The sequence below is a fragment of the Manacus vitellinus genome, unplaced genomic scaffold (assembly GCF_001715985.3).
Source record: "Manacus vitellinus isolate BGI_N305 unplaced genomic scaffold, ASM171598v3 scaffold_6_pilon, whole genome shotgun sequence".
Taxonomy (NCBI): domain Eukaryota; kingdom Metazoa; phylum Chordata; class Aves; order Passeriformes; family Pipridae; genus Manacus; species Manacus vitellinus.
Window position 1 is genome coordinate 20,070,615 of NW_021940750.1, and position 24,810 is coordinate 20,095,424.

A 24,810-nucleotide genomic window follows, 5' to 3' on the forward strand; every position below is an offset into this window, starting at 1 on the left:
TTCCCTAAGGGGATGCAGAACAGAGAAGCTCATCTTCATCAGTGGAAAGCTTGACAACTATATTCACTCTAGAAAGGGAGCCTTAAGCATATGTGGCATGCAAGACTTTTCTCTTGAGAATTGGCAATTAAATTGTTAATTGCTAATATTGCATGTTTTTGGAAAGTGGAGAGGGGAAAAAGGAGTTTTTGGTAGGATGTTCTCAGAATGGGCAGTGCATAGCAGGCCTTCAAAATAGGACTTGCACCATCGTTAATGTCTTAAAGGTGGTTCTGCTGATCTTGTTGTAGGAGTTTACTTCTGGAAAAATCCATCTGTATAAACACAAGTGTTCTACTCTGAGGATAAGTGTGCATTTTTATCTCTGACAGTAGAGTAACATGTTTTCCTTGTGGTGGGGAAGGAGGAAGTGTAAATGGGACCATGTATGGTTTGGGATGTGGGGTTTTTTGTTTGTTTGTTTTTGTTTTAACAATTCCAGTCCAATATTAGAGGTCTGGGGAAGTAAATGAGGAAGGACGTAAGTATATTCTTCTTGCTGAAATACACTGATTAGACAGTTCTGGTGAATCCCTTAAGACACAATCATCAAATTATTTAGGTGGAAAGGGAAGTCTGGAGTTTTTTAGTCCAACCTCCTTCTTCAGACCTTCAAAGTTTGGGTACATGCTCTGCAGCCTTATACCATAAAGTTTTTAGTATCTTCCAAGAATGGAATTTCTGTAGTTTTCCTGACAAGCTGTTTCAACATTTGATCATTGTCACTGTGTCTGCGTTTTTTATATCTAAGCAGAATTTCCCTTGTTGCAGTTTGACTGTTACCTCTTGTCCTGCTATGCACCTTTGAGAAAAGTCTGGCTCTATTTTTATACCCATGCATTAAGGAGTTGAACACGACAGTTAGATCTGTTCTTAGGGGAGGTTTAGGTTGGGTATTAAGAAAAGGTTCTTCACCCAGAGGGTGGTTTGGCACTGGAACAGGCTTCCCAGGGAAGTGGTCACAGCACCAAGCCTACCAGAGTTCAAGAAGCATTTGGACGACACTTTCAGGTACATGATGTGAGTCTTTGGGCTGTCCTGTGTGGGACCAGGCATTGGGTTTTGATGATCCTTGTGAGCCTCTTCCAACTCAGGATATTCTATGATTCTGTGATAATTTGTGAGCCAGAGTCTGTGCTTGATAACCTGGAGGCTGTCTGGCTGAATTCCTTTGTTCTTTTGACAATCAGAGTATTCAATTCTAGAGCTTGAAACAGTGTTGTAGTCAACCCTGAGCAATTAACTTAAACTTTCTTTCTGGATATCCATCCAGAAGCATCAGTCTCAACAATTTTGGACTCTCTATCTTGCTAAGATCCCGTGTGGCAGTAATACTTGCAAATCACTTTTCAGCATTCTGAAATCCTGAACAGTTTTATGTGTGTTTAGATTCCATTTGTTTAAATGATAATCAAATTTGAAGCACATGGTGTTGACATACAAGGGAAGTGGAACAGGACACCACAGTATTACTAATGGTAGTTATCCTTTCCTTCAAATTGCATCCCATCTTCCAGCTCTCTGTGAGAGGTAGATAGTATATGGAGAATAAATGGGATATTAGGTGTCTTAATATATTCTGTGGTATAAGTCAGCTCTACCAGTACAACTGAGAAACTGGTATAGAGGAAATAATGAGATGTTATCTCTCTTCCAAGGTCCTGACTCTGGAGAGTAGTTCTAGTTCTGTTACTAAGCTTCAACTGCCCACTGAGCAATTTCTGCTGAAGTGTCAGCTACAGTCAGCCTTGTAGTTGACTGGTTTCACATGATAGGTATAAGCTTATTGCAACCAGTATCTTTAATTACTCTTAAGCTTTTCCCACCTTCTGTGACTGTAGAGTTGATGTGTTCGTGCAACAAGTGCTGTCCAAGCTCTCTTGGGAGGACAACATTCAAGGTGAGCAGGGATTGACAAAACATCAGGTGGGCTGTTCTGTATGGCCTCCAGATGGCACTAGTGATCTTTAGCTTTAGCCATTCAGATTTTCCCCGTGCTCTAGATTTGCAGATTCAGTTGATGAGAGTTAAGGAACCTGGAGCTACTGGATTATGGCTTCCTATTTAGCCTTTTTGTGTTCCATTTGACTGCAAGTTAAGTGCTCGGAGAGACCCTTTTATTGCTCACATGTAATGCTTTGGTTTAAAACTGGGACAAAACTTTAGTTGTGCATGGAGAGGGAAATGTTTTAACCTTGGGGTGGAAGCTGTTCTTAATTCTTTGTTTAAGAAAAAAACTTACACTGCTTAAGAGTAGAAGTAATTTTTAGCAGAGAATTGGGAGGTAATATCAGGATCTAGAATCAAAGGTGATATTGAAGCAATCTAAGGTGAAAATCACCAGCAGAACAAAGGAATCTGGTTTTGCAACCTCTGCTAGTGCTTTTGGTGCACTATGGTGAATTCCATGCTTTGAGTTTGCTTTCTGAAGACAGGTAGTCTCTGAACTGTAGTAAGGGTGACCTTCTGGGTTGTTCTCTTAATTTTTTTTTCTATTTTTAGTCTGTCTGAAAGGTCATGTTTCCTTCCAGTGTTATGCTTTGCATACTCCAAGAGGAACCTGACTGTTTCAGTAAAGTTGGTGACCTTATCAGAAAAGGAGTGCTATCAGAAAATAGTAAGATGTAGTCATCTTTAAAAGGAACAGACTTGGTATAACACACAGTCGTGATGTTTGACTAGATACTTCTTTAGACCTAGTTTCTTTTGGCACAGCTAGATGTGTCATGACATGATCTAGAGTGGAATTTGAGGCTTCAGAGCTGAGGAGAAGTAAGGGATTATGGATCCAACATTTGTACCTTGTATTTCATTTTCCATGTGGAAGAGTGAGAAAAGTTTCCTCTGAAGGAGATGGGAAGAATATGTACCCAGATGTGTATAACAATTCAGCTTCAGATTTTCTTGTGGCATTGGGTGACTTAAGATCCTCCTGTTGGATTGAAAAACGTGTTGAACACTTTTCTAGTACATAAAAAAAAAAAGTAGACAGAATGTGCTGCTGTTCAATTGGCAGATATTTAGTAACTTTCCACTGGAAAGGACAAATATAATCTAGATTGGTCGTCTGTGATTCACAGCCTGGAGAAATGTACCTGGGACCTTTGCATCGAAAGTGTAGGTTTGGAAAATGAAATGATCGTGGCAAGCTTGGTCCAGATTTGCCTGAAGGTGTAATTCAGTCATCTGGTCATCTAGGTAGTTTTATTTATTTGAGACTTCCAAAACAGGTGATTTCAATAAATATATTGCATGCCTTTTGTATCCTATTTTGAATAAGAGGTACATTGTTAATAAACTGCAGACTTAATTATAAACTTTGACATGCTTTTGAAGGTGACTCACCAAGCCCAGTTACGGGGAGTCCCAAGGCAGCTCTTAGAGCCAGCTGCTGAATTGGTGGATTATGCTGGTTTTTGGAGGGGTGTTCATGCAAGTAGGGAATAACAAGCCTGACTTGTGCCTGAAGTACAGCTGAAGAGAACATAGGGCCAGGAATAGCTTGTGCTGTTTGTAACTCTTCCCTGTTTTGTCAACTCTCTCTCCTGTCTAACTTCCCTTCCTTCTGTGTACTTCCTTATGGGACAGAAAAGAGCTTGGTGGACCTGTCTTGCTTGGTACCTGCAGGCATAATGAAGGCTTGACACTTAGTGTGGGGAATTCATAGTGAAATGGCTCTTTGTTTGGAGGGGACTTCTCTATAGTCTACTTTTTTTGCTAAACTACCTTGTTTAGGCAGCCCTATTTCTGAGCTTGAATAGCTGTAAGGGTCCTAGCCCAGCAGGAACTTCTCATTCAGATTTACACTGAATCTGAAAAATAGATTAAAGGGGGGAAAAAAAAGCAAAACTGAGCTGAAAACCAAATGTTCTTGCAAAGGGCCCAAGGAGCAGCAGACCGGGGAGATTTTCCAGAGGAACACGAGAGTTCACTCTGGGGTTAGACAGCAGCTGCAACCAGCTGCCATGCTGCCACCTGAGCTCACACCACTCAGCCTTGTGGCACTCCCTCCTTCGGTAGCCTGGCTTCCTAATTAACACTGGCCTCTCTGGGCTATTTGCCTTTTTTGTGCTGGATTCTTGTGGTTTCCAAAGAATTCAGGTGTTCACTTTGAGCCAAGGAATTCACATTGCCTCACAGGCTGCACTTAGGCCAGAGCTGGCCAAGCTGGCTGCAGTAGCCCCATCCCCCTTGCAGTAACCCTTGCCCAACAGGCCTCTGCTTCTTAGGGAGTGTAACTCATTTCTGCATGGACACCTGGGTTTGGCTACAACCACTTCAGTAGACATTGCCTTGCACAGAAGCTGTAGAGCAGTGTTACTTGCTAGATGTACTTGCTGGACTTTGGGCCAGTGGATAGTGCGTCAAGCCAGGATGTTACTTCCTTAGTTTTTAATTAAGATCTATCTATCTGTATATGTCTCTTAATAGAAATTTACTGCTTTCACAGAGACCTGTTACCTGATACATGTTTTTTACCTTGAATTTTCTTCTCTAAGATGGGGTAGTTGTGCCTCAGTCCGCTACTGTTTGAGAGTTGCAACTAAGCTTACTATATATATTTTTATATATATGGGCAATATAAGTATTTTAATTTTTTTTTAAATTATATTTAAGTCATGACCTTGTTAAATCTGATTCCCATGGTAGATAACTAGGCACTTGTCTGTGGCATAGGATGTGATTCTTGTACAAGAATTTCATTTTGAACAAGGTACTCTTGTTGAGCGTGATCAAAATCAAAACTGCTTTTCTGGTTGAAAGAGTTGTTTAGAAAAAAAGTGGAAAAATGGCTCCTTGAGCCATATTTGTGTATCTTGTAGAGATATAATTATAGTACTGACCTAGCATATCCAGTAAAAAGATGTGTGCCTTGTCAGCTCCAGCAACCTGTCTTCTTGATGTCATGTTTTAGGAAATTCTGAAGGAAAGGTCGCTAAACACTAACTAGTAAATTATTTTTTTATCTCTTCCATAGACCCCGCCTCATCTTTCATTCCTCACATTATTCCTTCTCTCCCACTATTCTCTGAGTCTTTGAGTAGTGGACTGGTTTACCCAGGCATAACTGGGTGTATATTATATGTGTGTATATGTATAACTACATGACCCTACTGTCGTGCTTAACAGACAGGGTACTAAAAATCATAAAGGCTGGTCAACTCTTGGTGACAGTCTGAACTAGAGAACGTTTAACACCGAATCACAGAGTGGCTGAGGTTGGAAGGGATCTGATCCAACCCCTTGCTCAATCAGGGCCACCTAGGTCTGGTTGCTCAGAACCAATGTGCAGATGGCTTTTTAATATCTCCAAGGAGGGAGACACCACAACCTCTCTATGGCAGTGCATAAGTTGGAAACATGCAAATTTGTTGTGAAAAGATAAACAGGGAAAAAAAAAGTCTTTTCTTTTCCTGTATCTGTAGACATCTGGTAAAACTGCTCTTGGATCTTGCTCTTTAACATAGAACTGTTTGAATAATTTTATTCAGCTTTGGTTAGAGAAACTCTGCCACTCTTTGGTGTCACCAAAACTTCTTTTTATGTTTAGTAATTCCCTTACAAGCTTTAGTTTCTGTTCATACTCAGTTGCTAGCTGATGTATCAGATGGATACTGTGAAAGATAATAATGTAGGAGATTTGGAGATAAGGGGATTGTGATGGTCTTTAGACTTCCTTTTTCCATCCTGTACAGTAAAGGAATTGGGTTCCCTAAACAAAGTGGCAGCTAATAGACTAACAGGGAAGCTAAAGTCTAATGTGTGTGTGGGACACGAGGGACTGGGAAAGTGACTCCAAGCATAAAATTTGTGGAGCATGCTTGTAGAAACACTACACTGACTCTTTCCAGGGCATTTATGCAGGAACTCTGTGTACAGTCATGGAAAAGTTTATAATTATTGTAGCACTTGTTTGAGAGAAAAGGGATTAACTATTCTTTCCTTCTTCCCACTCTGAGGTCTTTTATCTTCTCCTCCTCCTTTCCCAGGCCCTGACTAGATGCCTCAACTAAGCATTACATAGCTACCAAGCTTCATGTAAAACCATGTAACATCTTCAGTAAATATTTAATGACCCAGTTTACATGTTTTCAAAATTACATGCAAAACTTAGTCTTGTGGTTAAATAATTTCCTGAACTAATGCTGGAGATAAGGCAAAGAATGGTGTACAATCCCTCAGGTAATGTCCTGCCTGAAACTGTGACAGTAAAAGGGTAGGTTCTTTGGGTTAAGTCAGTGTGTGGTGTGGATTAGGGCCAAAGTTTTGTGGGGTGGATTTGGGGATTTTCCGATGTGAGCTTTGAAGTGTTTTGTAGTTTGCTAGGTGAGCAGGGAAAAAGCTTGCATGTCACTTGTGGAGTAGATGGTTTATTGAAGGTGGAGCTTAAGCTTGTTTATTAGGCTTATAATGAACTCTTACAAGAAGGGGAAGGAGAGCAGTAACCTGTCAGTATCTGAATACCAAAGGTCACACTGAAGCATGACAGGGAGGCAGGGAGTGGGGATATCTCTAGGTAGTATACTGTTAGTCTGGAGATTGAGAGTAGTTCTGGAGTCTGAAAGAATAAGGATTTCTCCCTTGATTTACTTTTTGTGCTGCCCTGGCTGCCTGCTGCTATTACTGCCACCCTTCTGATTGCTCTGTCTCCCTCTCCAAGAGAAAGTACAACCAGAGGGAAGGCAAATGTGCTATTGTTGAAGGTGAGCTCTATAGCAGTGTGTAGTTCCTGATATAGAGAATTGGTTGTTGTCTTCATCCAAGCTGACGTATGCCAGTGTGACTTGGCTGTGACCAGCTGAGACATGGGGAGGTGTATCAGAACAATGGAAAGTACGAGTGTCACTTCTCTATTCTAAGTTTTGAATTCAGAAATGAAGGGCATCTCTTCTGTCCTGCTGGGGAGCGAAGATGCAGTGAAAGGGAGAGAGACTGCCAGGACTATTCACACAATATGATTGCTGCTACTTCTGCCTGGGAGACTGTATTACTGTATTACAAACTGGCAGCAGTCAACCTCAGTTTAACCTTTCCTATTTCCAGCTGTAGTTTTGGGGTAGAAGCTCTCCTACACTATTTTTGCTTAGAGGCTTTCGGAATCTAATCTCTTGTATGTCATGTTAATACGTGTCCTTTAATTTTCTTAACTTATCCATTTCCTCATATTTTAAAAGGATAAGATTCATTACAAGGGGAGGGTCTTTGAGCAGTAAGGCCAGGTAAACAAGTTAATGAAAATGAATATCATGTCATTCAGTTCAGACAGTGAATACAAGCAGTACATAACAACAGGACATGGGAAGGTGCTTCCTGTGTTCTTGCTGCTGTAAGCTGTATTATCTCTGAGTAATACATATCATAGAGATGAACCAGGTTGATATCGTGATAGGGGCCATTCCTCTTGCATCCTGTTTCTTCTGCACATTCTTTAAGTACATTGGCAGGTTAAAGAAAGTTCAGTGATTCAACTTTGAAAACTGGTGGTTAGAATTTGCATTATGGAGAAAGCAAATCTGAATTCAGGCCAAAACAGAGTTGATACCCTTCTGATGGTGGATATAGAACAGACATTCATTCCTTTCTTGGCTACCTACATAACATTTCATATTGTTAACAGTAAGATTTTCTGGTTTAGATGAAGTGGGGTCAGAAGAATGCAGTGAAGTGGCAGAAGACCTTCCTGTCTAATAGTGGAAAACTTCTCCTTTTCCTAATTTTTTTTCACTTGACAAGTCCTACAGGAAAATTCTTTGTAAGAATTAAAAGCAATATGAATCCAGTTATTGAACCATTCAGCCCACACACATTATCAACAGTGCCTGTTAAGTCTGTTTGGGTCTGTGCATTGCAAGGCCTATGGAGTAGTCCATAACTTGGACAGGAACAGATCACAGTGGGGGGAAAATAACAGTTGCTTGAAGCAGAGCAAGAAGAGATGGTATTAGTAAGCAGAAGATAGTGTTTAAAAGAGTTTCACTTGATAAAATAGACTCTTTTGGCTGAAGATGTACCTCCACGTGTGGACAATCCAGCCTCTGGTTTAAGAGTACTCTTGGATTCCTGTCTAATTGCAGGCTCCCACATAGCAGCATCCACGAGTAATGCTTTGGCTCAAAACAGTCCTATCCTGGCAGATGATGATCTGGACTCACTTACTTGTGCCTTCATCACTTTGGCTGGATTAAAGCAATATGAGACACCTGGGCATGAAGCCTTTAGTGTTTATGAAAATAGCTCATGCAGAAATTGCAGCATATGCTTGTGGTAAATTTTGTTACTGGGAAAACATCAAGCTTGCCCTTGATTTTCTGTGCCTAGTTAGCACATAGTTTCTGAATTGCTTTTAGGATCTTGACCCTTATCTTTTAAGTGACACGTATTCTATTCTTAGTAGTGGCCCAGAATAAAATTGGAAAAGAGTAGAGGCCCAGAATGAAATTGGAAAAGAGCAAAACCCTGAAATAGAATCATCTTCTAAAAGATTGCAAGATTTCTCAAGAGTTTATTCTAATCTCAGGTTAACACCTTGAAGATTTTACAAGCACTGGTGTTTTCCTACCTTTCGCTCTTACTATACGGCCTTTTTCTATGACTTTGGTTTCTCCAAAAATAGCGTGTAAATTTCTGTTGATGCAAGACATTCTATAGCATGCAAATTCCTTTTCTTTCCTGGAGAGAACAAGTGTGGTGGATGAGTAGCCTAGTTACTACAGTGGAAGAAAGGTACAGTAAAGTATAATATGAAAAGCTGTAGAGCTATAGAGTACTGACAGTAATTGTAACTGGTATTTCAGAGGTAGTAACAGTCTTCCATCCAAAGCAAGTGCAAAACACAAGTATAAGGAGTGTGGACTATTGCCAGCATTGTACTTGTGATCTGTTACCATTCTGACATCCAGAGACTATTGATAGAAGCTCTAGAAATAACTTGTATTTTCTATTTGCAGACTTGCACTTAGCATGAGGCTAGTCAGATTAGCTCTGGGTGAATGTATTAAAGCTGGCATTGAATTCTGTTGTATAAAACTTGGGGGTTTTTTGATAGTAGATTTGAGTCATTAAATGTTTTGTTTTGGGTTTTTTTGATGCATTGCTGAGGTGGCCCATGATGTCCCTTAAGATGGTAGCATCCTAATAAAAGGGAAAGTTTTTGTACTGAGAACTGTGGAACACAATGAAATACCTTCTGAATAGTCAGTCCCCATGGAAATGTGAATTCTGTGGGCATGGAGCTCAGATCACCTAATAATTAAGGATGGGCTCTGTAGAAGGAAGCTAATGCAAACATTTGCAAGGTACAGAAATACTGTTCTCTAAAGTATTGTCTGTGTCTGCCAGGGTTCATATTCTTATATTTCTGAGTATGAACAATTAAAAACATAAGCCAAAAGGCATGGTAAACCTAAATGTCCTCTGCTTTGAAGTACTGAGGGAGCCATGACTTCCTGTAATGGCTTGCTATTTGTGCTCAGTATCTTCCAGGATCTGGCTGAAAGTATATAATCAACAAATGCTTTCCGTATGCTTTCAATAAATTACTGTTAAGATGGAGATAATGAAATCGTAATAAAGAACAAAATACATGGTAGGACTGTTGTCACTGTTTTCAAAACAGAAGTGCTAAATCCTGGAAACTTTCAGTTAAACTGAGAAGAAATTCAAATACTTTAAGCTGTGGAAATATGTGGAAAGGGGATCCAAACTTCCAAACTCTTTTCTGTTGCCAGATGCTCTGATTTCAAATGTAGTTAAAGTTGGGAAAAATACGGTGCAAAATATTTTTCACTCTTAACTTTGCCACTTACATCATGGAGGGTTCCTCCCCCTCGCTTCCGTGTTTATATTTAAGGATAAGTTTAATCTGATGAGCATCTTCGTTGATTTGCTGCTATAGTTCTTGTGGAAAGTTATTTCTCAAAATGGCTACTAAGTAAGGGAAGTAGTGACTTCATTTTCATCGAGAAATAAAGTCTTTGGCTTTTTGACAGTTCTTTCTAAAGGAAGGATTATTTTTTTTTTCGGGTGTAACTTGTTAGATGTCTTTTTATAGTTCAGATTCTTCTGAACTATGGAAAATAATAGGGGAAGGATGAAGAGAGATGACTATTAATAAAGCAAATTGGAGATGCATTCTTTTCTGGACATTAACTTCATTGCATAACTAGGTGATCCAAATTTCCCTCCCTCTCTTCCTCTTCCATTCTTCTTGAACACTCCTTTTTCCTGCACTGAGGCTTCACCCATATCTACTCCTCTTTTATTGCAGCTAATCCTGCCCTCTGTGGTACATACTTTTCCTCTTGCTGGGGCTTCTTTGGATAGCATGTGTTCGACTTTACCCTTTCTTACTTCCCTTTTTCTCTTTTGAGACATTGGCACCTTAAGCTGTTGTGGGACAGAAGGATTGTCAGAGTGAAGGTGTTTTTCCTCTCATTAATTTGTTTTGTTTTTTGGTTGTTAGTGGTTGGTTGGGGTTTTTTTTTTTTTTTTTTTTTTTTTTTTTTGAACTGGAACATGCTTGCTGTTAGATCTCTGGTGATTATCAGTGTCTTATACTGGTCATTATTCCAACCAGATGCCCTGGATTCTGCTCTCAATTTTTTGTTTTATTTATTTTTCTCCAAAGTCTGAGGCCTAAAATATGTATTGAATCAGGATTACATGCAGCATAAGCAAATGATTGCTGTTGAGCTGAATGATCATTGCAGGTCCTTTCCAACTGCATCTATTCTATTACATTATATTCACATTCTATTCCATTACATTTAACTTGATAACATGTCCTTGTCTAGATGTAAGATTTTGCAAATGTCACCACAAATAGTATTATCATCTGCTTAATGTTTGATTTTTTTTTTTTTAAAGTTGTTTGGTGACCTGACCCTTAATGGAGGCACTGCCCACTTTCTGTTCTGACTCTGTATCCTAACACTGTCCTTTGTTATGTTTGAAAGAGGATGTACCTGCATCTGATTGAAAGTTAATTGGTATCTTTCTGTAATGTGCTCAAGTGGTTGTTCAGTCAGATCTGTGAAGTGATCTGACTTGCCTGTGGCTACCTGATTTGTGAAGCAGATGAAGTACAGTGTCTGGAGTCTGCACCTCAGCAGGTGATGAGCTTTCAGCTGCAGTACATCTGTAGGCTGACAAAGGCTGATCATGCAACTACAGATTTAGAAAGCAACTTTTGCACAAGATGTAATTTTAAACATTTTAAATTGGCATGGCTATCAAGAGAAACAGTCCTTCCTGAGGACTCTTCATGAGAGAAAACTCTTCCAGACCACTGTTCTCATTCTCATTTTGACCCTTTCCTTTTCTGACACAGGTATATGATCGGTTCTCCTTTGACTGCAAATGGCAGTGGAGGGGTAGCATGAGCAACTAGCAGTTGGTTGCAGGAAGCTCCTTCTCCTCCCCCAGAAGCTTATATTGTTTCAACATTCATTCAACCTCTTCTTAAAGAGATGTCCTGTTGATAAGATTACTAAATTGTTTCAGTGTAATTTTGTGCTCTATTCCTGTGCTCTTTTAGAGGCTTGTGGTGTCCACTGTGTTGTGTCACCACAAGCGTTTCTGTACCCATGCAGTGACCTGATCCGGTTTAATACATATTTCAGTAAAAAAGACTGGCTTTAGATGGCTTGCTGTGCAGCACAGATGCTCTTGTACAGGTAAAATGAAAGTGGATAGCTGAGGAAAGAGTTTGGAGTTTGGATAGTTCCAGTGGCCACTGGAAAAATAGGAAAAAAATGCTTATAAAGTTTTAACTTTGTAGCCAGATCGGGGAGCATGATCTAGCTTTGTCCCTTGGCATCCTTCTCTCTTTTACATTCTATTCCCTCTGCCTTGCACCTCAACTCAAAAAAAAAAAAACCAAAACCAAAACAATCCCCAAAACCTTACAAAACAAAATCCTGGACTATTTTTCAGTTGAATCAATTATTTGATTCATTTCAACACAAACATCGGTGATGGTAGGGCATGGCTAAGGGAGTGGTGGTGGGGTACTTGGTTACACTGTAAGGTAATACCTTTCAATCAGGAGGTTGCCACTGTTTCTACAGTAAACAGGCTGATTTCACTGTGTAATTGTTGGCTGTAGCAGGGTTCATATGGAGCCCAGATAAACTTGTAGCAATGTCTTACTCCTCATTGTGATCTTCCCTGTACTCATCTAGGTGACATATTTGAGATATGAAGGGCTGCATAGTCCCTAAGAATGACAACATCTTGGAGCAGATGCTGCCTTATTGGACCAATTGGTCTGGCATTTAGGTTGTACTTGGTTTTGTGGATGCCTCTTGAGAAAATGGATTGGCAGTTGTAGGCTGTGTAGTTGTTGGTGGTAGAAATCTGTTTCCACTCTTTCCTAAGATGTCCATATAGAGTTCACAAAATACATGCCTGTATGAGGCTTCAGGAAATACTGGCTGTGGTATGCATATGTAGTGTGAATGCTCTGAATGTGTGTGTTTCCCAGGACCAGTGGATCTTAAGTATTCATGGTAGGTCCTATTGTGGCACTTACTGTCTAAAGCAAAGTGGCCTATGTGGCCAGAAAGTCCAGGGACTGCAAATTAAGGAAATCTAAAAAAATGTCTAGCATGATGTGTAGACTGTTAAACTGTGAAAGCTCCTAGGAGAAAGAACTTCTTTCTCTAAGACACTGGAAAACAAACTAAATGCACCTGGATGTGTCCCTTGAGGATGAACTGTATTTTTTATGTGGAGAGGTTTCATTTAATGAAGTCTCATTGCATGCATTCTGTCCCTAGCTGTTGCTGTTGAGTGGTCTGTTTAGTGTTCTGTGGTCTGTAGTGACATGCTTGCTGTACCTAGCAAGCATGCCACTTTTTTAAGAAAGACTCTTAATCTTTATCCCTCTTTACAGGTTTGCAACAGTGAGGTATGACCAGGCATCCAAGAACATTAAAAACCAGTTCATGCATCTGACCAACTACAGTGTCAACAAGAAGAGTGGAGATTATGTCAGGTACTTGGCTGGAAAATGGAACTTGATCTCTAGAGGTTGGGTCAGTTTACCTAAGTTGGTTTAATGCTGATCCATAGAGGTAGACCAGTGGTGTTAATCTGCTTCTTTCTTTTATTTTTAGCTGTGACGATCCTGAAGTAGAGGATTATGGAAACAAGTGGAGCATGAGTGCAATGCTGAGGTACTTAAAACAAGAGGGGAGAGACACTGCAGGTCAGTACAGATCTTGTTCTTTTATTCCTTTGTTGGATCTTAATCATCTCACTAGTGTGAATCCTAAAAAGTCAAGGATGAGCCCCAGTGAGTCCCAATTAGCACCAGAGAAGGGTGGAGGGAAGCATTGTTCCTTATTCTAGCATTAGAGCTGTGCATTTATTCCCTATCCCCAGAGATGAGGCATAACCCCTTCCTTTTTGCAAATAGTATTCTGAGACTTCCTCAGAGTGTGTTTCTTAATGTTTTACCTACATTTCCCGTTTCTTAAGGTCATTCCATTCCTTCTAAAAGCTTCCCTCCCTCTACTGCTCCCATGGCCTGTTCAGTCTGATGAGTGACCAACCTCTGGAGAACTGTGCCAGTTTGAATGACTCTTGGATGTGGTGTCATCTTTCCATGGCTCAGGTTTTTGCTGAGTGTTTTCATTTCAGTCTGTGTTTCATATAAAACAGCTCCCTCTTCCACACCTTTGCTAGGTCTGCTGGGAGTAAATGCATCTGCAGAGCAGAATCCGGGTATATCCTTTAAGGGATAAATTGCCTGTGATACTAAGGCATCAGTTAAACTACTGATAGCAGCTATGGCCCATATTGCAAATGTTGCCAGGGAACACTTAGATGTTGGATAAAGGGGTTTGAATCTGGCTTTCAGATGGCAGTAGGCTTTTTCCTCCATCATGTGTGTGCATGGCTGTCCAATCACTTGCATGATTTGTATGCAGCAAGCCGTGAGCGCATAGTTATTTATATTGATACATTTCCACACCTCACCCCAACCTGAAGTATAAAATGTACCCTCCTAATTATTAAGTGAACTGCTGAGCAATGCAAACAGGTTTCTTTAACTATACATTAAAAGGCTTCTTGCACCTTTCTCTGATGCATCTGATTCTAGTCATAGGGAGGTAGAATGCTGGCTGGAAAATGCTGGCCTTTTCTGGGCTGGCAAGATTTTTGTGCTTTAGAATGTTTATGTGCACTGGGATGTTTCTATGCTGTGTTGGCTTCACTTAGTTGTCTTCTAGTACAGAAATTCACATCTAAATTTGCTTGTATACTCCTTCTGTAATTGTTCAGATCCCTGCATGTCATCATCTGAGCATGAGAAATAGCACTTCTAGGCCTAAAGCAAACTCTCTAGTCAAGTGATTTGTAGTAGATTCTCTTTGAAGTAGGGATTACCTCTGTCTGTGTGGATTTGCTTGTGCTCCTTTGAGGGGTGGGGAAGGCTGTCCTTTCATCCCTACTAACTTTTGAGAGCAGGACTCTAGTATTTGTTCATTCCTTTCTCCTCTCACTTCTCTATTGCTTGTCCTTGAAAACAGAACCTAAGTGTAGTGTTCTTTCTATCGCATGACTCATCCCAAGCCCAGTGTAGAATCCAGGTCTGCATCTAATATCCATCTTTTCTTGTCTTTTCCTCCCTCTGTCTGCTTAGACTCCTGTTCCGGAGCTCTGTTCATAGGCTCATGCGGGAGCTGCAAATGCTTTCTTATTGCAGGTTATCTATAGGTCAGCAGGACTGGAAGCTGTCACCAGCATATAATTTTGAAAAGATTTATGAACAGCTGCTTTAGAGGAAGGTGCAACATCACAGAACAGTTATTTCATGAAAGTCCACAAGAAAAATTTTTATATCTTGGAGACTATGGTTTATTTAAGCGTTTGTCTCACTAACCCACTCTGGTTTAATCTTTCCTAATCCTCTGAGTGGGCAGTGGTCATACTCCAGCTGACTTGTGCTGATGTATTTGCCATATGTTTCTGCTTACCTGCACTGTACCTATACTCACATTTATCATTCTCATTTGTGAGTATTTTTGCACTAGCATACTTTTGCATGTATCTATATACTTATGCTTGAATGGATTTCTAAACATCATTGCTTTGTCATCCATAGGCTCTTATGTGCTTTGATTCACAAAGGTATCTATCCATATGCGTATTCTCATGCCTTTCTAGATATTATGTTTTACTTCACAATCTGCTTTTTCCTTTTTTTTTCTCCCCTCCTCCCCTCCTTGCAGCACTGATGGCCAACGTGGAGGACCTGATTATCAAGACTGTAGTTTCTGCTGAGCTGTCCATTGCCTCAGCTTGTAAAAGTTTTCTTTCACATCGTGGCAGCTGCTTTGGTAAGGCATTGGGGACATCTTTGTTCATTGCCTCTTGACTACTGTTTGAAACCTCCAGCTTTGTGATGCTAGAGAAATATGCAATTTGTAATTCTAGAAAGCTGGAAACTGTTTTGGTTGTTTTGTTTTGATTTTATTTCTCCTCATTATAGGCCTCTGTGAGGGCAGGGGATGCTAGATCTTAGTTGACCCTGTACCAGTGTCAGTCATCAAAATCTCGTGATAGAAAATGAAGATGGGGTGATGAAAAGGGACTTGAAAGGGAACTGGGGAAGCGCTGGGAAGTTGAAGTTACTGACCCACTAGTGCCCTCGCAAAGGGTTGCTGTGGATGATTAAACACACTTTTAGAGCATTTGATGTTTTCAGTTGAGCCACCTGAAACACAATGTAGTTCTGCATTTTCCTATGTGCGTCTGAGGATTAGGGAGAGAGGTGAAGCGCGGTGCCTGGAATGATGGTGGTGGTGAATGGTTTGTGCTTGTGCGAGAAGGCCACAGGGTGGCGTCAGAGCCCATTCCTGGCAGGCGCTGGAAGCACAACTATGTGCTGGCAAAGGGATTTGAGAGCTCGCTGGCAGCAGCTGCTGGGACGAGGTCCAGAAAGCAGCGGCTGGTACCACAGTGTGCCTTCTCCCACTTTCCAGTGGCTGCTTCCCAGCCTTCCCTAAAGAGGCCTCCTTCTGCTCATAGCCATCCTTTGCTCATGTGGATACATGCACAAAGATGGAGTCCCAATCAATGCTTAAGCCAAAGGCCAAGCTTGGCTTAAGCTATCCGGTGTTTAGGTATCACATAAACTAGATGGGACAGGTAAAGTAAATCCATTTATGTGGTCCTTGCACTGCACTTTAGATATTGACACTTCTGTAGCTTTCAACCCTCCTGTATAAATGCTGTTATCTTTGGATATTTGGGGGTAATGAGACAGATCCCGATGTCTTTGTTCCAAGCTGAAGGACCTTGTCATGCATGGAGATTTATGAGTTAAATAATAGTTTCAGTGAAATAGCACTTTACTGGTTACTCCTGAACTATCAACAACTGGATTTTAAAAAAAAAGCACACCAAAGAAACTTCAACTGCCTCTTTTTTGTCTTCTCCCTTTTCCTCCCTCAGTTGTGTCTCTCAATTCCTCTGAGCTGTGTATATGGAAACTAATGTTCCTCGTGTACTTTCTGTGGGCCTGGCTCTGAGGTTATCCCACTTCCTGCTGCCTCCCCAGGGCTGCACTAACCACCCTCTTAGATGCTCCCCCACAAATAAACTGTTTTGTTCCATCTATTTCAGTGTAAACATAAATTAAGAGCTTCCCAGGAAAGAGAGCTTAAGTAGGAGCCATACTGCTTCCCTAGGGAGCCTTAGGCATTTCCAGAGCTCAGTACTTTTTGCCACCTTCCCCCACAGTTAAGTGAGGGTCCTTGTCCCAAGGATTTGAACTGTCGTCATGCTGCACGGCTCATTTGTCACCAGTGTTTCTTGTTCTGACACACTTTGGTTGTGCCACTTTTAACCCTGTTATAAAAAGACACTTTTTCTGGCTGGAGATGTTCAGAATGGCTCAGTGCATAGCTGTTAATGTGAAGGAGAGAACTGGGAATGAAGATTTCAAGGCCAGCATGCAGAGTCTCACAACTCCTTTAGTTTTTCTTTTTTCATTCTGGGTGTGAACAATGAACTGCATGTGTGCCCTGAGAAGGGCCCATCGTTTGAAAAGTATCTCAGACTTCAGAAACCTTTATCTGAGATTCAAATGCAGAGGTGGACCTTGTTTGGAAAACTTCTAAAAAATATAACTGTGTATTCTACTCTAGTTTTTGTAAAGCTGTTTTAGGGAATAAGATTCCTGTACAATTGCCACCTTCTTGCTAAAAATTAAATTATAACTATTATTTGTCTAGATGGGGTTGACCACTTCTCCAACAAGTTAGTGGTTCTTCAGTCCTTTTCCAAGTAGATGTTTTTATGTGTAATGTACTTGTTTTCTAGATTTAAAGGAAAAGAAGTCATTCATGCCTTCTGCATTTTCTAAAATAAGACCAGGGAGATAGTGCGATTTCAGCTACCAATGCTTGCCTAGAAAGTGAGAGTGGTAGGTCAGGATGATTCTTTTTTAATGTCAAAGTGGAGTGCTGCTGACAGTTTGAAAGACTGTAGTGAGTTCCAATTTGGCTATGTAACGTGAGCTGTTTACTGCATTCCAGTAATAACCAGTTTTCAGAAGACTTGGGATGCTCAGTTTTGGTCTTCTGAAGTGCATCACAGGAAGCAGTGCAAGTACTACATGATTTTGTTGCCCTGTTCATGCACTGTTATTAACAAAGTGATCTCAAACCTCTATTTTGTTCTTTGTAATTAGCTAATAATACCTCATGTAAAATTAAGCTCCTAGTAAAGCCTGTCTTAATGAGTAAGTAGCTCCAGAGGAGGGCATCCTGCAGGTCTCCAAACCACTGCATTGTCCTGAAGTTCGTAACCAGTTGAGTTGTTGGTTGCCTCTGGAGCCTTCTTTAAGAGGAAGCTAGATTTTGCACTGACATTGAGGGATGTGATGTCTCAGTGTGAGATCAGGAGGTACAATAGCAATGTGTATACCCAAGCCAATTAAAGACTGCATTGTTCTCCCTCCTGAAGTAAGCACTTCTGGATAGGCTAGAAAAGGCAGTGAGGCCTGCTTTCAGACAGTCTGAAAAATCTCCCTGTAGCATGGTTTAGCAGGGCATGAAATGAAGGCATTTGGGTGCAGCACATATTTTTGCCAGCATCCAGTGTAGTACTGGATTTTCTGCCCTCACTGAAATATGAGCCTGAAGAAGCAATAGATTGAAGTCCCCTGATTTATTCACAGTTCTAGTCAAGCCAGCTGTGACACTGTTGAGCTCTTCTGCAATCAAGAAGGCAGGGTAGGGTAATGGGCATATTGATCCCACCAGAGCAATGAGTTTCTAATTTAGCTGCTTCTGTGTCCTAAGGCCAAATTGGTCAGGCTTATGCTTGTAATCACACCTACGTTAAGATGGTATAGAACAAACAATAAACTACTGTACTACTTTAGTGGTGCTGACCTGGAGCTAAATGCTTAAAAAAAGTCTTCATTTATATCTAATCACCAGTTTCTCAAGCACCAATTCTGTTGCTGTTCTTTATGAACATTTTATTTTCTTAATAGTAGCAGTTGACCTATTTGGGGGAAGTCTTTTGTAGGATTGAACAATGCTGACCTGTTCCGTAACGACTTTTGCAGGGCACTAAAAATTTGATATTCTTAAGGAATTTCTGTATACACTTGCTTGACATGAGGTAAGTCTCTGTCTAGTGACTTGGGTCAGCCATACATATACTGTGCATATTCCCTATGTTTTTCTGGTTTCTTAGATGACATGTCACAGGAAAGCTGAATAGGGATTCCCTTCCCTTACCTTTTTTTGCAAAGCTTAATTCATTCTATTTTTATAGCCTTACCATCAGTCTTCGCTTTAAAGCTGGTATGTAAAGATGCCATTTGGAATCTGAAAAAGGTTGTCCTTAGAGTCCTCTGGCTATGATCAGATTCAGGAGGCCTGTACCTTTCAAGACAAGTATTGTGATTATCTAATGAGCAAAGTAGGTTTTGTCATGTAACTATATCTTCAAATTTAACAAAACTGTCAGCTGACCTGGAGAGGTAAAATGACTTCAAAGGATAGGTCTTTTAGTCATAGGTACTATAGGAATAGGGGGTCTATCCCTGCACTGATCTTTCTACTCATCACTTCATGGCTCTAAATGGTACCTAACTGATTGTTGGTGATTTAGCACCCAGAGCTCAGCTGAAAGATTCAAGATCCCTGTTGCTGCAGAAGCTTTCTGATTTCTTTAGGAAGCTGTCCTCAGCTTGGTAGCACCAGTTTTCTCTCTCAGGATGCTGGGGCAGACCTAGAAAGAGTTAAATCTTCCAAAAACAGTCATAAAGAAATGACTAGCATTGCCAATTTATCATCAGTGGACTGATGTGTTACCAAAGTCTGAATCAGTCCTGGCTTCTCATTCCATCTTTTACTGCCACTGGTTCTTGTAGTGACATTAAGGTCTTTGGCAGATAGACAAGAACATGAAAATAAGGAACACCAGATTATTCTTGTCTCCTGGTTTTCTTGCAGCTAAGCTTCTTGGAGTTTGGGAGCTTAAAATCAGAAGAACTTGGGCTAATAAGGTCAGGAAATATGCTCTCTTTCTCCTTCACCTCATGTACCCATCTCTCTATGGAATCAGCTGACTTTTATTGTGATCTACCCGCTACTACATTTTGTTAATTTAGGCACCTAAGTTTGTGGAGGACCAAGCAGCTGCACATCTACTCTTATATTCCTCTGTGTCATAAGGACATCATAAGATGTCCAGAAATGGTTTCTGGGATATTAACTTCTTTGCTCACTATGATATCACATACTGGGTTGAAAATGTTTCTCTTTCATGGGTGATAATTTATTTACCCAGTAAGATTAGGATTATAAAGGCAGCCCAATTTGCACCAAGACTCCTGTTCTTTGATGTTAGCCTTGAAGGTGGCCTTATTAGCTTTTCTGATTTCAGGGTTGAAGGATGATTCTGAGTCTGATTTTGGTATAGGTGATGGAGCTCAGCTCAACTGTAATCTTCTCTTCACCAAAGAAAGTAGTGGTTTATGTAGAAGGAGAACAAACAAGATGGTGAAAGGTCTTGTTATCGTTTACTTTGGCTGAACACCCTGTGTCCACCGAGACTCTGCCCAACTCCCCCCCCAGAGGGAGAAGAAGGAGGGAAGGGGGAAAGGAAAAAAACACTTCCAAAACCGAGGCTGCTGAGAAAGGTGGTTTTATATTTACACAGAGAAGAAAAAGAAGAACTATAAGCACTATACACACAGGGAAAACTAACAATAAAGACTACTTCCCCAGGAGGGGTGTTTTCCTCCTCTGAAAACAGCCGTCTATCCCACGCAACCGTCCCAGAAGAGAAGAAGGAAGTTGTTTCCTTCTCGTCTCTTTATATCTGAGCTGACGTAACATGGTATGGAATAGCTTATTGGTAAAATATACATCAGGTGACCTATCCTAGTTCCGTTTCCCTCCCAGAGAGGGTTACAAACCCACTACAGGTCCTGAGGACAAGACTGACAAGGAGTGGCTGAGGTCATTTGGCTTGTTGGTCTTGGGAAAGTCTGAGGGATGACCTCAGTGCAGTCTACAGCTTTCTTAAGGAGGGCAGTGGAGGGGGAGGTGTTGATCTGCCCTCTGGTGACCAGTGATAGGACATAAGAAAATGAAATGAAGCTGTGTCAGGGGAAGTTCACATGGGACGTTAGGAAAAGGCTCTTCACTGAGAGGGTGGTCAGTCGCTGGAACAGGCTCCTCAGGGAAGTGATCACAGCACAAACCCTGTCAAAGTTCAAGGAGTGTCTGGATGATGCTCCTAGTCATATGGTTTAGTCTAAGGTAATCCTGCGAGGAGCAGGGAGTTGGACTCAGTGATCCTTATGGGTTCCTTCCAACTTGAATTATTCTGTCTCTATGTATGTACTATGAAGTTAATCCACTTCTGAAGACTTTTATTTGGAATGTGACTAAGTGTCCTTCAGGCTTCAGTAGAAGGAAAGAAAGTTGAAAAGTCATCTTATGAGTGATGGGCTTTCTCTGGTTACCTATAGTGCAGAAAAGTAAGGCAATCACACATTTGGCCAAACTAGTATGACAAACTCTGGCAGACACAGACCGCATCTCATGGTGCAGACAAGAACACCAACATGTGGAATAATTTTGTTCCCTCTTGCTGGGTCCTTTCCTATTATAATAACACTGAGAGATAAAACCTTTATCTGTTAAAGTAAAGCTCTGTAAAAAAAGGGAATTAAGCTGTATTAGTTAGAGAGCAAGGCAAATTCCTGCGCAAGACTACAGCACCAGTACTTTCCCCAAAGCCTTTGGTGTACAGAGTAGAGTCTTCTATTTTATTACTTGATATGACAGTGTGGCCTTTTGCTTATCAAAGCATAAATTATTATGCTGGTCTTCTGTAAGAGTAACAGGAATGATTTGGGACCTGACTGTGATAGCCCCCAACATGTAGATTTGTTCGTGTCCCTGTAACTGAGTTGAAACAGGTACTGTACCATCACTAGGTAAAGGGATGAAGTTCATTTACAAAATACTGTGTAGTCTCTGTAGCGTTAAGTTTGGCAGCATGTTCAGCAAAGCACTATGGCCATCGCTATACTCTTGGAAGTCTTTCTCCCTGACACTGACTGGTTGCTGCTTTGGATGAAATTGTAGCGCAGTTAACTTTTTTAACAACTTCTTTTTTTTTTCTAACACCTTTATTCATGTTGTCTGTAAGCACAGTTTGCAGGATACCTTTATATAAGGACAGAAAAGTAGGAAGGAATAAGGGAAGACTTGAATTTCAGTGGCAAAGGTGTAATTCCTTGCATTAGTAATGTCTGTAAATATGCTCCTGCATAAAATCAGATGATCAGGTTTTTATTATAAAACCAGAGTAGTTGCATACTCCGCAAATTTTTTTCACTCTGTTTGTGTCCTTTCATAACTTCAGGTTGTCTCCATTCAGTTGCCAAATATGTACTTTGCAGTAAAGCTGCTTTTTTCCCTAGGGAAGAAGCTGCAAACAAAAACCAGAATTACGGTGACCCCCTAGGAATTGAGTTTATTCATTCTATGCGAAATCGTGAAAAACTTGTTTGTGCTACCATGCTATCACTTGTGACTTACTTTCTAGACTTACAGAGAATAACAAATTCTTTGGGGATATTTTGTGAAAGGGAGTACCAGTGTAGTCTTGGACAGGATTATAAACTAAACTTGGAATACATGAAAGTTTATCATAACCAAAAAGCTTGAGACTGTATCTCTAGCCTTCCTCTTAGTCTTAAATTATGTCATTTGCAAAAAAATCTCTGGCTGAACTGTTGCTGTTAGACTTTAGTCTGAAGATAGGCCTTCTTTTGGGAGGATGGGAAGCTCAGTCAGCAATGCCTTCTCTGTGGGGATTAGAGGGGAGAGGCAGGCTGTTCCTGCTGTGTCTTGGCAACAACTGGTACCTCCTGATATAATTCCAGTCTCTTTACCAAACTGCAGCGGTGAAACACATTTTGTGGATTGTAGTAGCGAGAGGAGGGGAGCAAGGGAAGGCACTATGGAAACTTGGTATCTTAGTTTCTTTTGTTCTTCTCTTACAAACAACAGTGGCACTTGGTGGGTAGGTGGGATGTCATGAATGTACTGTTGCCACAGAATGAAGTGTGTTTTTCAGTTATTCTGTTTTCTTTACTCTCTCTGCAGAGGGAAGTGGCAGTCCTGCTTAAGTTGGTAATTGCAGAGGATATACTTTCGATCTTGCTATGCTTCTTGTTCTACCTATGTATTTATTTTTACAAATGATAGTGGAGTTTCACAGTGGAAAGGATACTACTACTTACTTCTGTGTTTAATCTAGGTAGTGTCTTTTCTAAATGTGGAAGAGGGCCAAGGACAAATTTCTGGGTAAACTTCTGACTGTTGAGCACATCTTTGTGCTAAGTCCTATGTGGAACCTGTGAGGCTTGATTCTGTTGCCAGAACATGGATATTGCATAGCTCCTGATGCCATGAGGTATCAGAGACATCTGTCTAGGGGTTGTAGATTTGATCTAGAATACGTAAAACTTGGGGCATTATGAAGCGTCAGTGGAGTCTTCTTAGGAGACCGTGAGGCATTGCAGATGACATTAGATGTCTGATGAATTGAGTCAACAGGGATACCCGGAAGAGCTTACTGTCCTACTAAACAAGGCAGACACAAGGGAAAGGAATGTAAAGCTCCAGCAGCGTGGTTAGGGCTAGCTGAGGTCAAGAGGTTTCCCATGTGTATTTGTAAAAGTGGACAGAGTGAGTAACTGGGTGGGAAAGATGGAAGTTTAAAGAGCAAGTGATTGCAAGAGAATTGTGTGGGAGAGGAGGACCAGGTCAGAGGAGCCAAAATGTAGCAAAGGTCCTTTGAGGGGCAAAGGGAGGGAATGGCCAGCAGCAAAAGAAGCAACAGCTAGTCAAAACAAAATGTGCTGCTTCCTGACTGGGGCTGGGAGGTTGTGGATCAGCAGCTGCTAGAGGCCCACTCATTGGCTTCTCTGCCTTGGCCATGAACTGCCTCTCCACTGGAGTTTTCTATGCCATTAAGAGTCATGGGTCTTCATCAAATCTGAGATTATACTTTGAAATAATGTATTAAAGTCATCAGAAGCCTCCCCTGGTCAAAGTGCTTTGCTAATGTTTACACTTACAGTCCCCACCTCCTCCTTTCCCCTCTACTGCAGCCTTTCCTGTCTGCGGAGCGAGAGAGCCAAATGTAGATTCAGCCTCATTTCTTTGGAGTGAACCAGCTCTTTAACTCTCTGCTGTTTTGCTTCCCACTCAGTGTCTGGCTACAGAGTCTAGAAAAGTGAGCACGCAATGCTCACTCTGCTGCCATTTCTCCCCCTTCCAAGTCCCCCCCACAGCTCATTAACTTCCCGTTATAAGATACATGAGCTTTTGCACAGCTGTCTGCATATGAAGATCTTGTCAAGCAGTCCAACTCCCCAGAGCCAGAATCAATGTCAGGCAGGCAACTAAAGGCCAAGGCCAGAATTCAAGGAAAGCAGTATGGCAAAGAAACTTCCTGCTTTTACTCCAATCACTAGGCAACTGGTGATGGAAATCCTCCTATTCTGCCAGTACCCTTTTCTGTGGTGTTTTGAAAAAAAAAAATTGTCTGAATTGCCCTGGTGATAATTAACTGTGTTTCTTAATGCCGGAAGGGGGAATTGCATAAATGGCAACTTCTGATTTATAGTCATTTTTACATAGCATCCTTCTTGTGACTCTTTCCAAACTAGAGAGAAAGTGTGTATAGAGTGAAATAGTAAAATCAGTCTTGGAATGGGAAGCTGGCTTCAGTCTGACCCGTGTAGAGCAGAACACATCTAGCAGATATAATATGTTGTAGAATCTTTTAGAAACTAAAGAAAAAATATTTCTACCATGGTTTGCTGCAAAGTGGCAAGCTGTCAATAAGCTAACGGGTTGTCCGTGGGAGGTTGTCCATGTAGATGGAACTGCCTAAAAGTCTGTAATCCCATGAGGATATTGCAGAAAATATACAGGAATAATTGAAAAGAAGCTGATGCTTGAAAGAAGCAAATTTTCTCTAGCTGACTGGAACAATGAATATAGGGATTAAAAAGTGAAGAGGAGAATGAAGTTCTGTTGTTTCCAGGATCCAGTAGATTGAACCTGCTGTGTGTGTCAATTCTATGTGAAAACAAGTAGTAGAGTTTTGCATTAACTACAGTTTGTGGGCAGCAAATAGTTTATTTTCCTATATAATACTTCCCTAAGACTCCTTTTTTGTTCCCTTCTCTCCCCCACAGACAAAATA

General features: G+C 40.9%; 1 protein-coding gene across 6 annotated transcripts in view; it reads left to right on the forward strand.

Moving 5' to 3' along the window:
- TTLL5 (tubulin tyrosine ligase like 5) overlaps positions 1 to 24,810 on the forward strand; it is a 136,842-nt gene that overhangs the window by 11,507 nt on the left and 100,525 nt on the right. For all 6 annotated transcript variants that reach the window (XR_001921968.2, XM_018082939.2, XM_018082943.2 and 3 more), the window contains 3 exons: positions 12,935 to 13,036; positions 13,158 to 13,249; positions 15,279 to 15,386. Coding sequence is in view for 5 of the 6 variants with exons in the window: in XM_018082939.2 (XP_017938428.2) it covers positions 12,935 to 13,036; positions 13,158 to 13,249; positions 15,279 to 15,386 (302 nt within the window). In the remaining variant the exon portion in view is untranslated. The remainder of the gene's footprint in view (positions 1 to 12,934; positions 13,037 to 13,157; positions 13,250 to 15,278; positions 15,387 to 24,810) is intronic.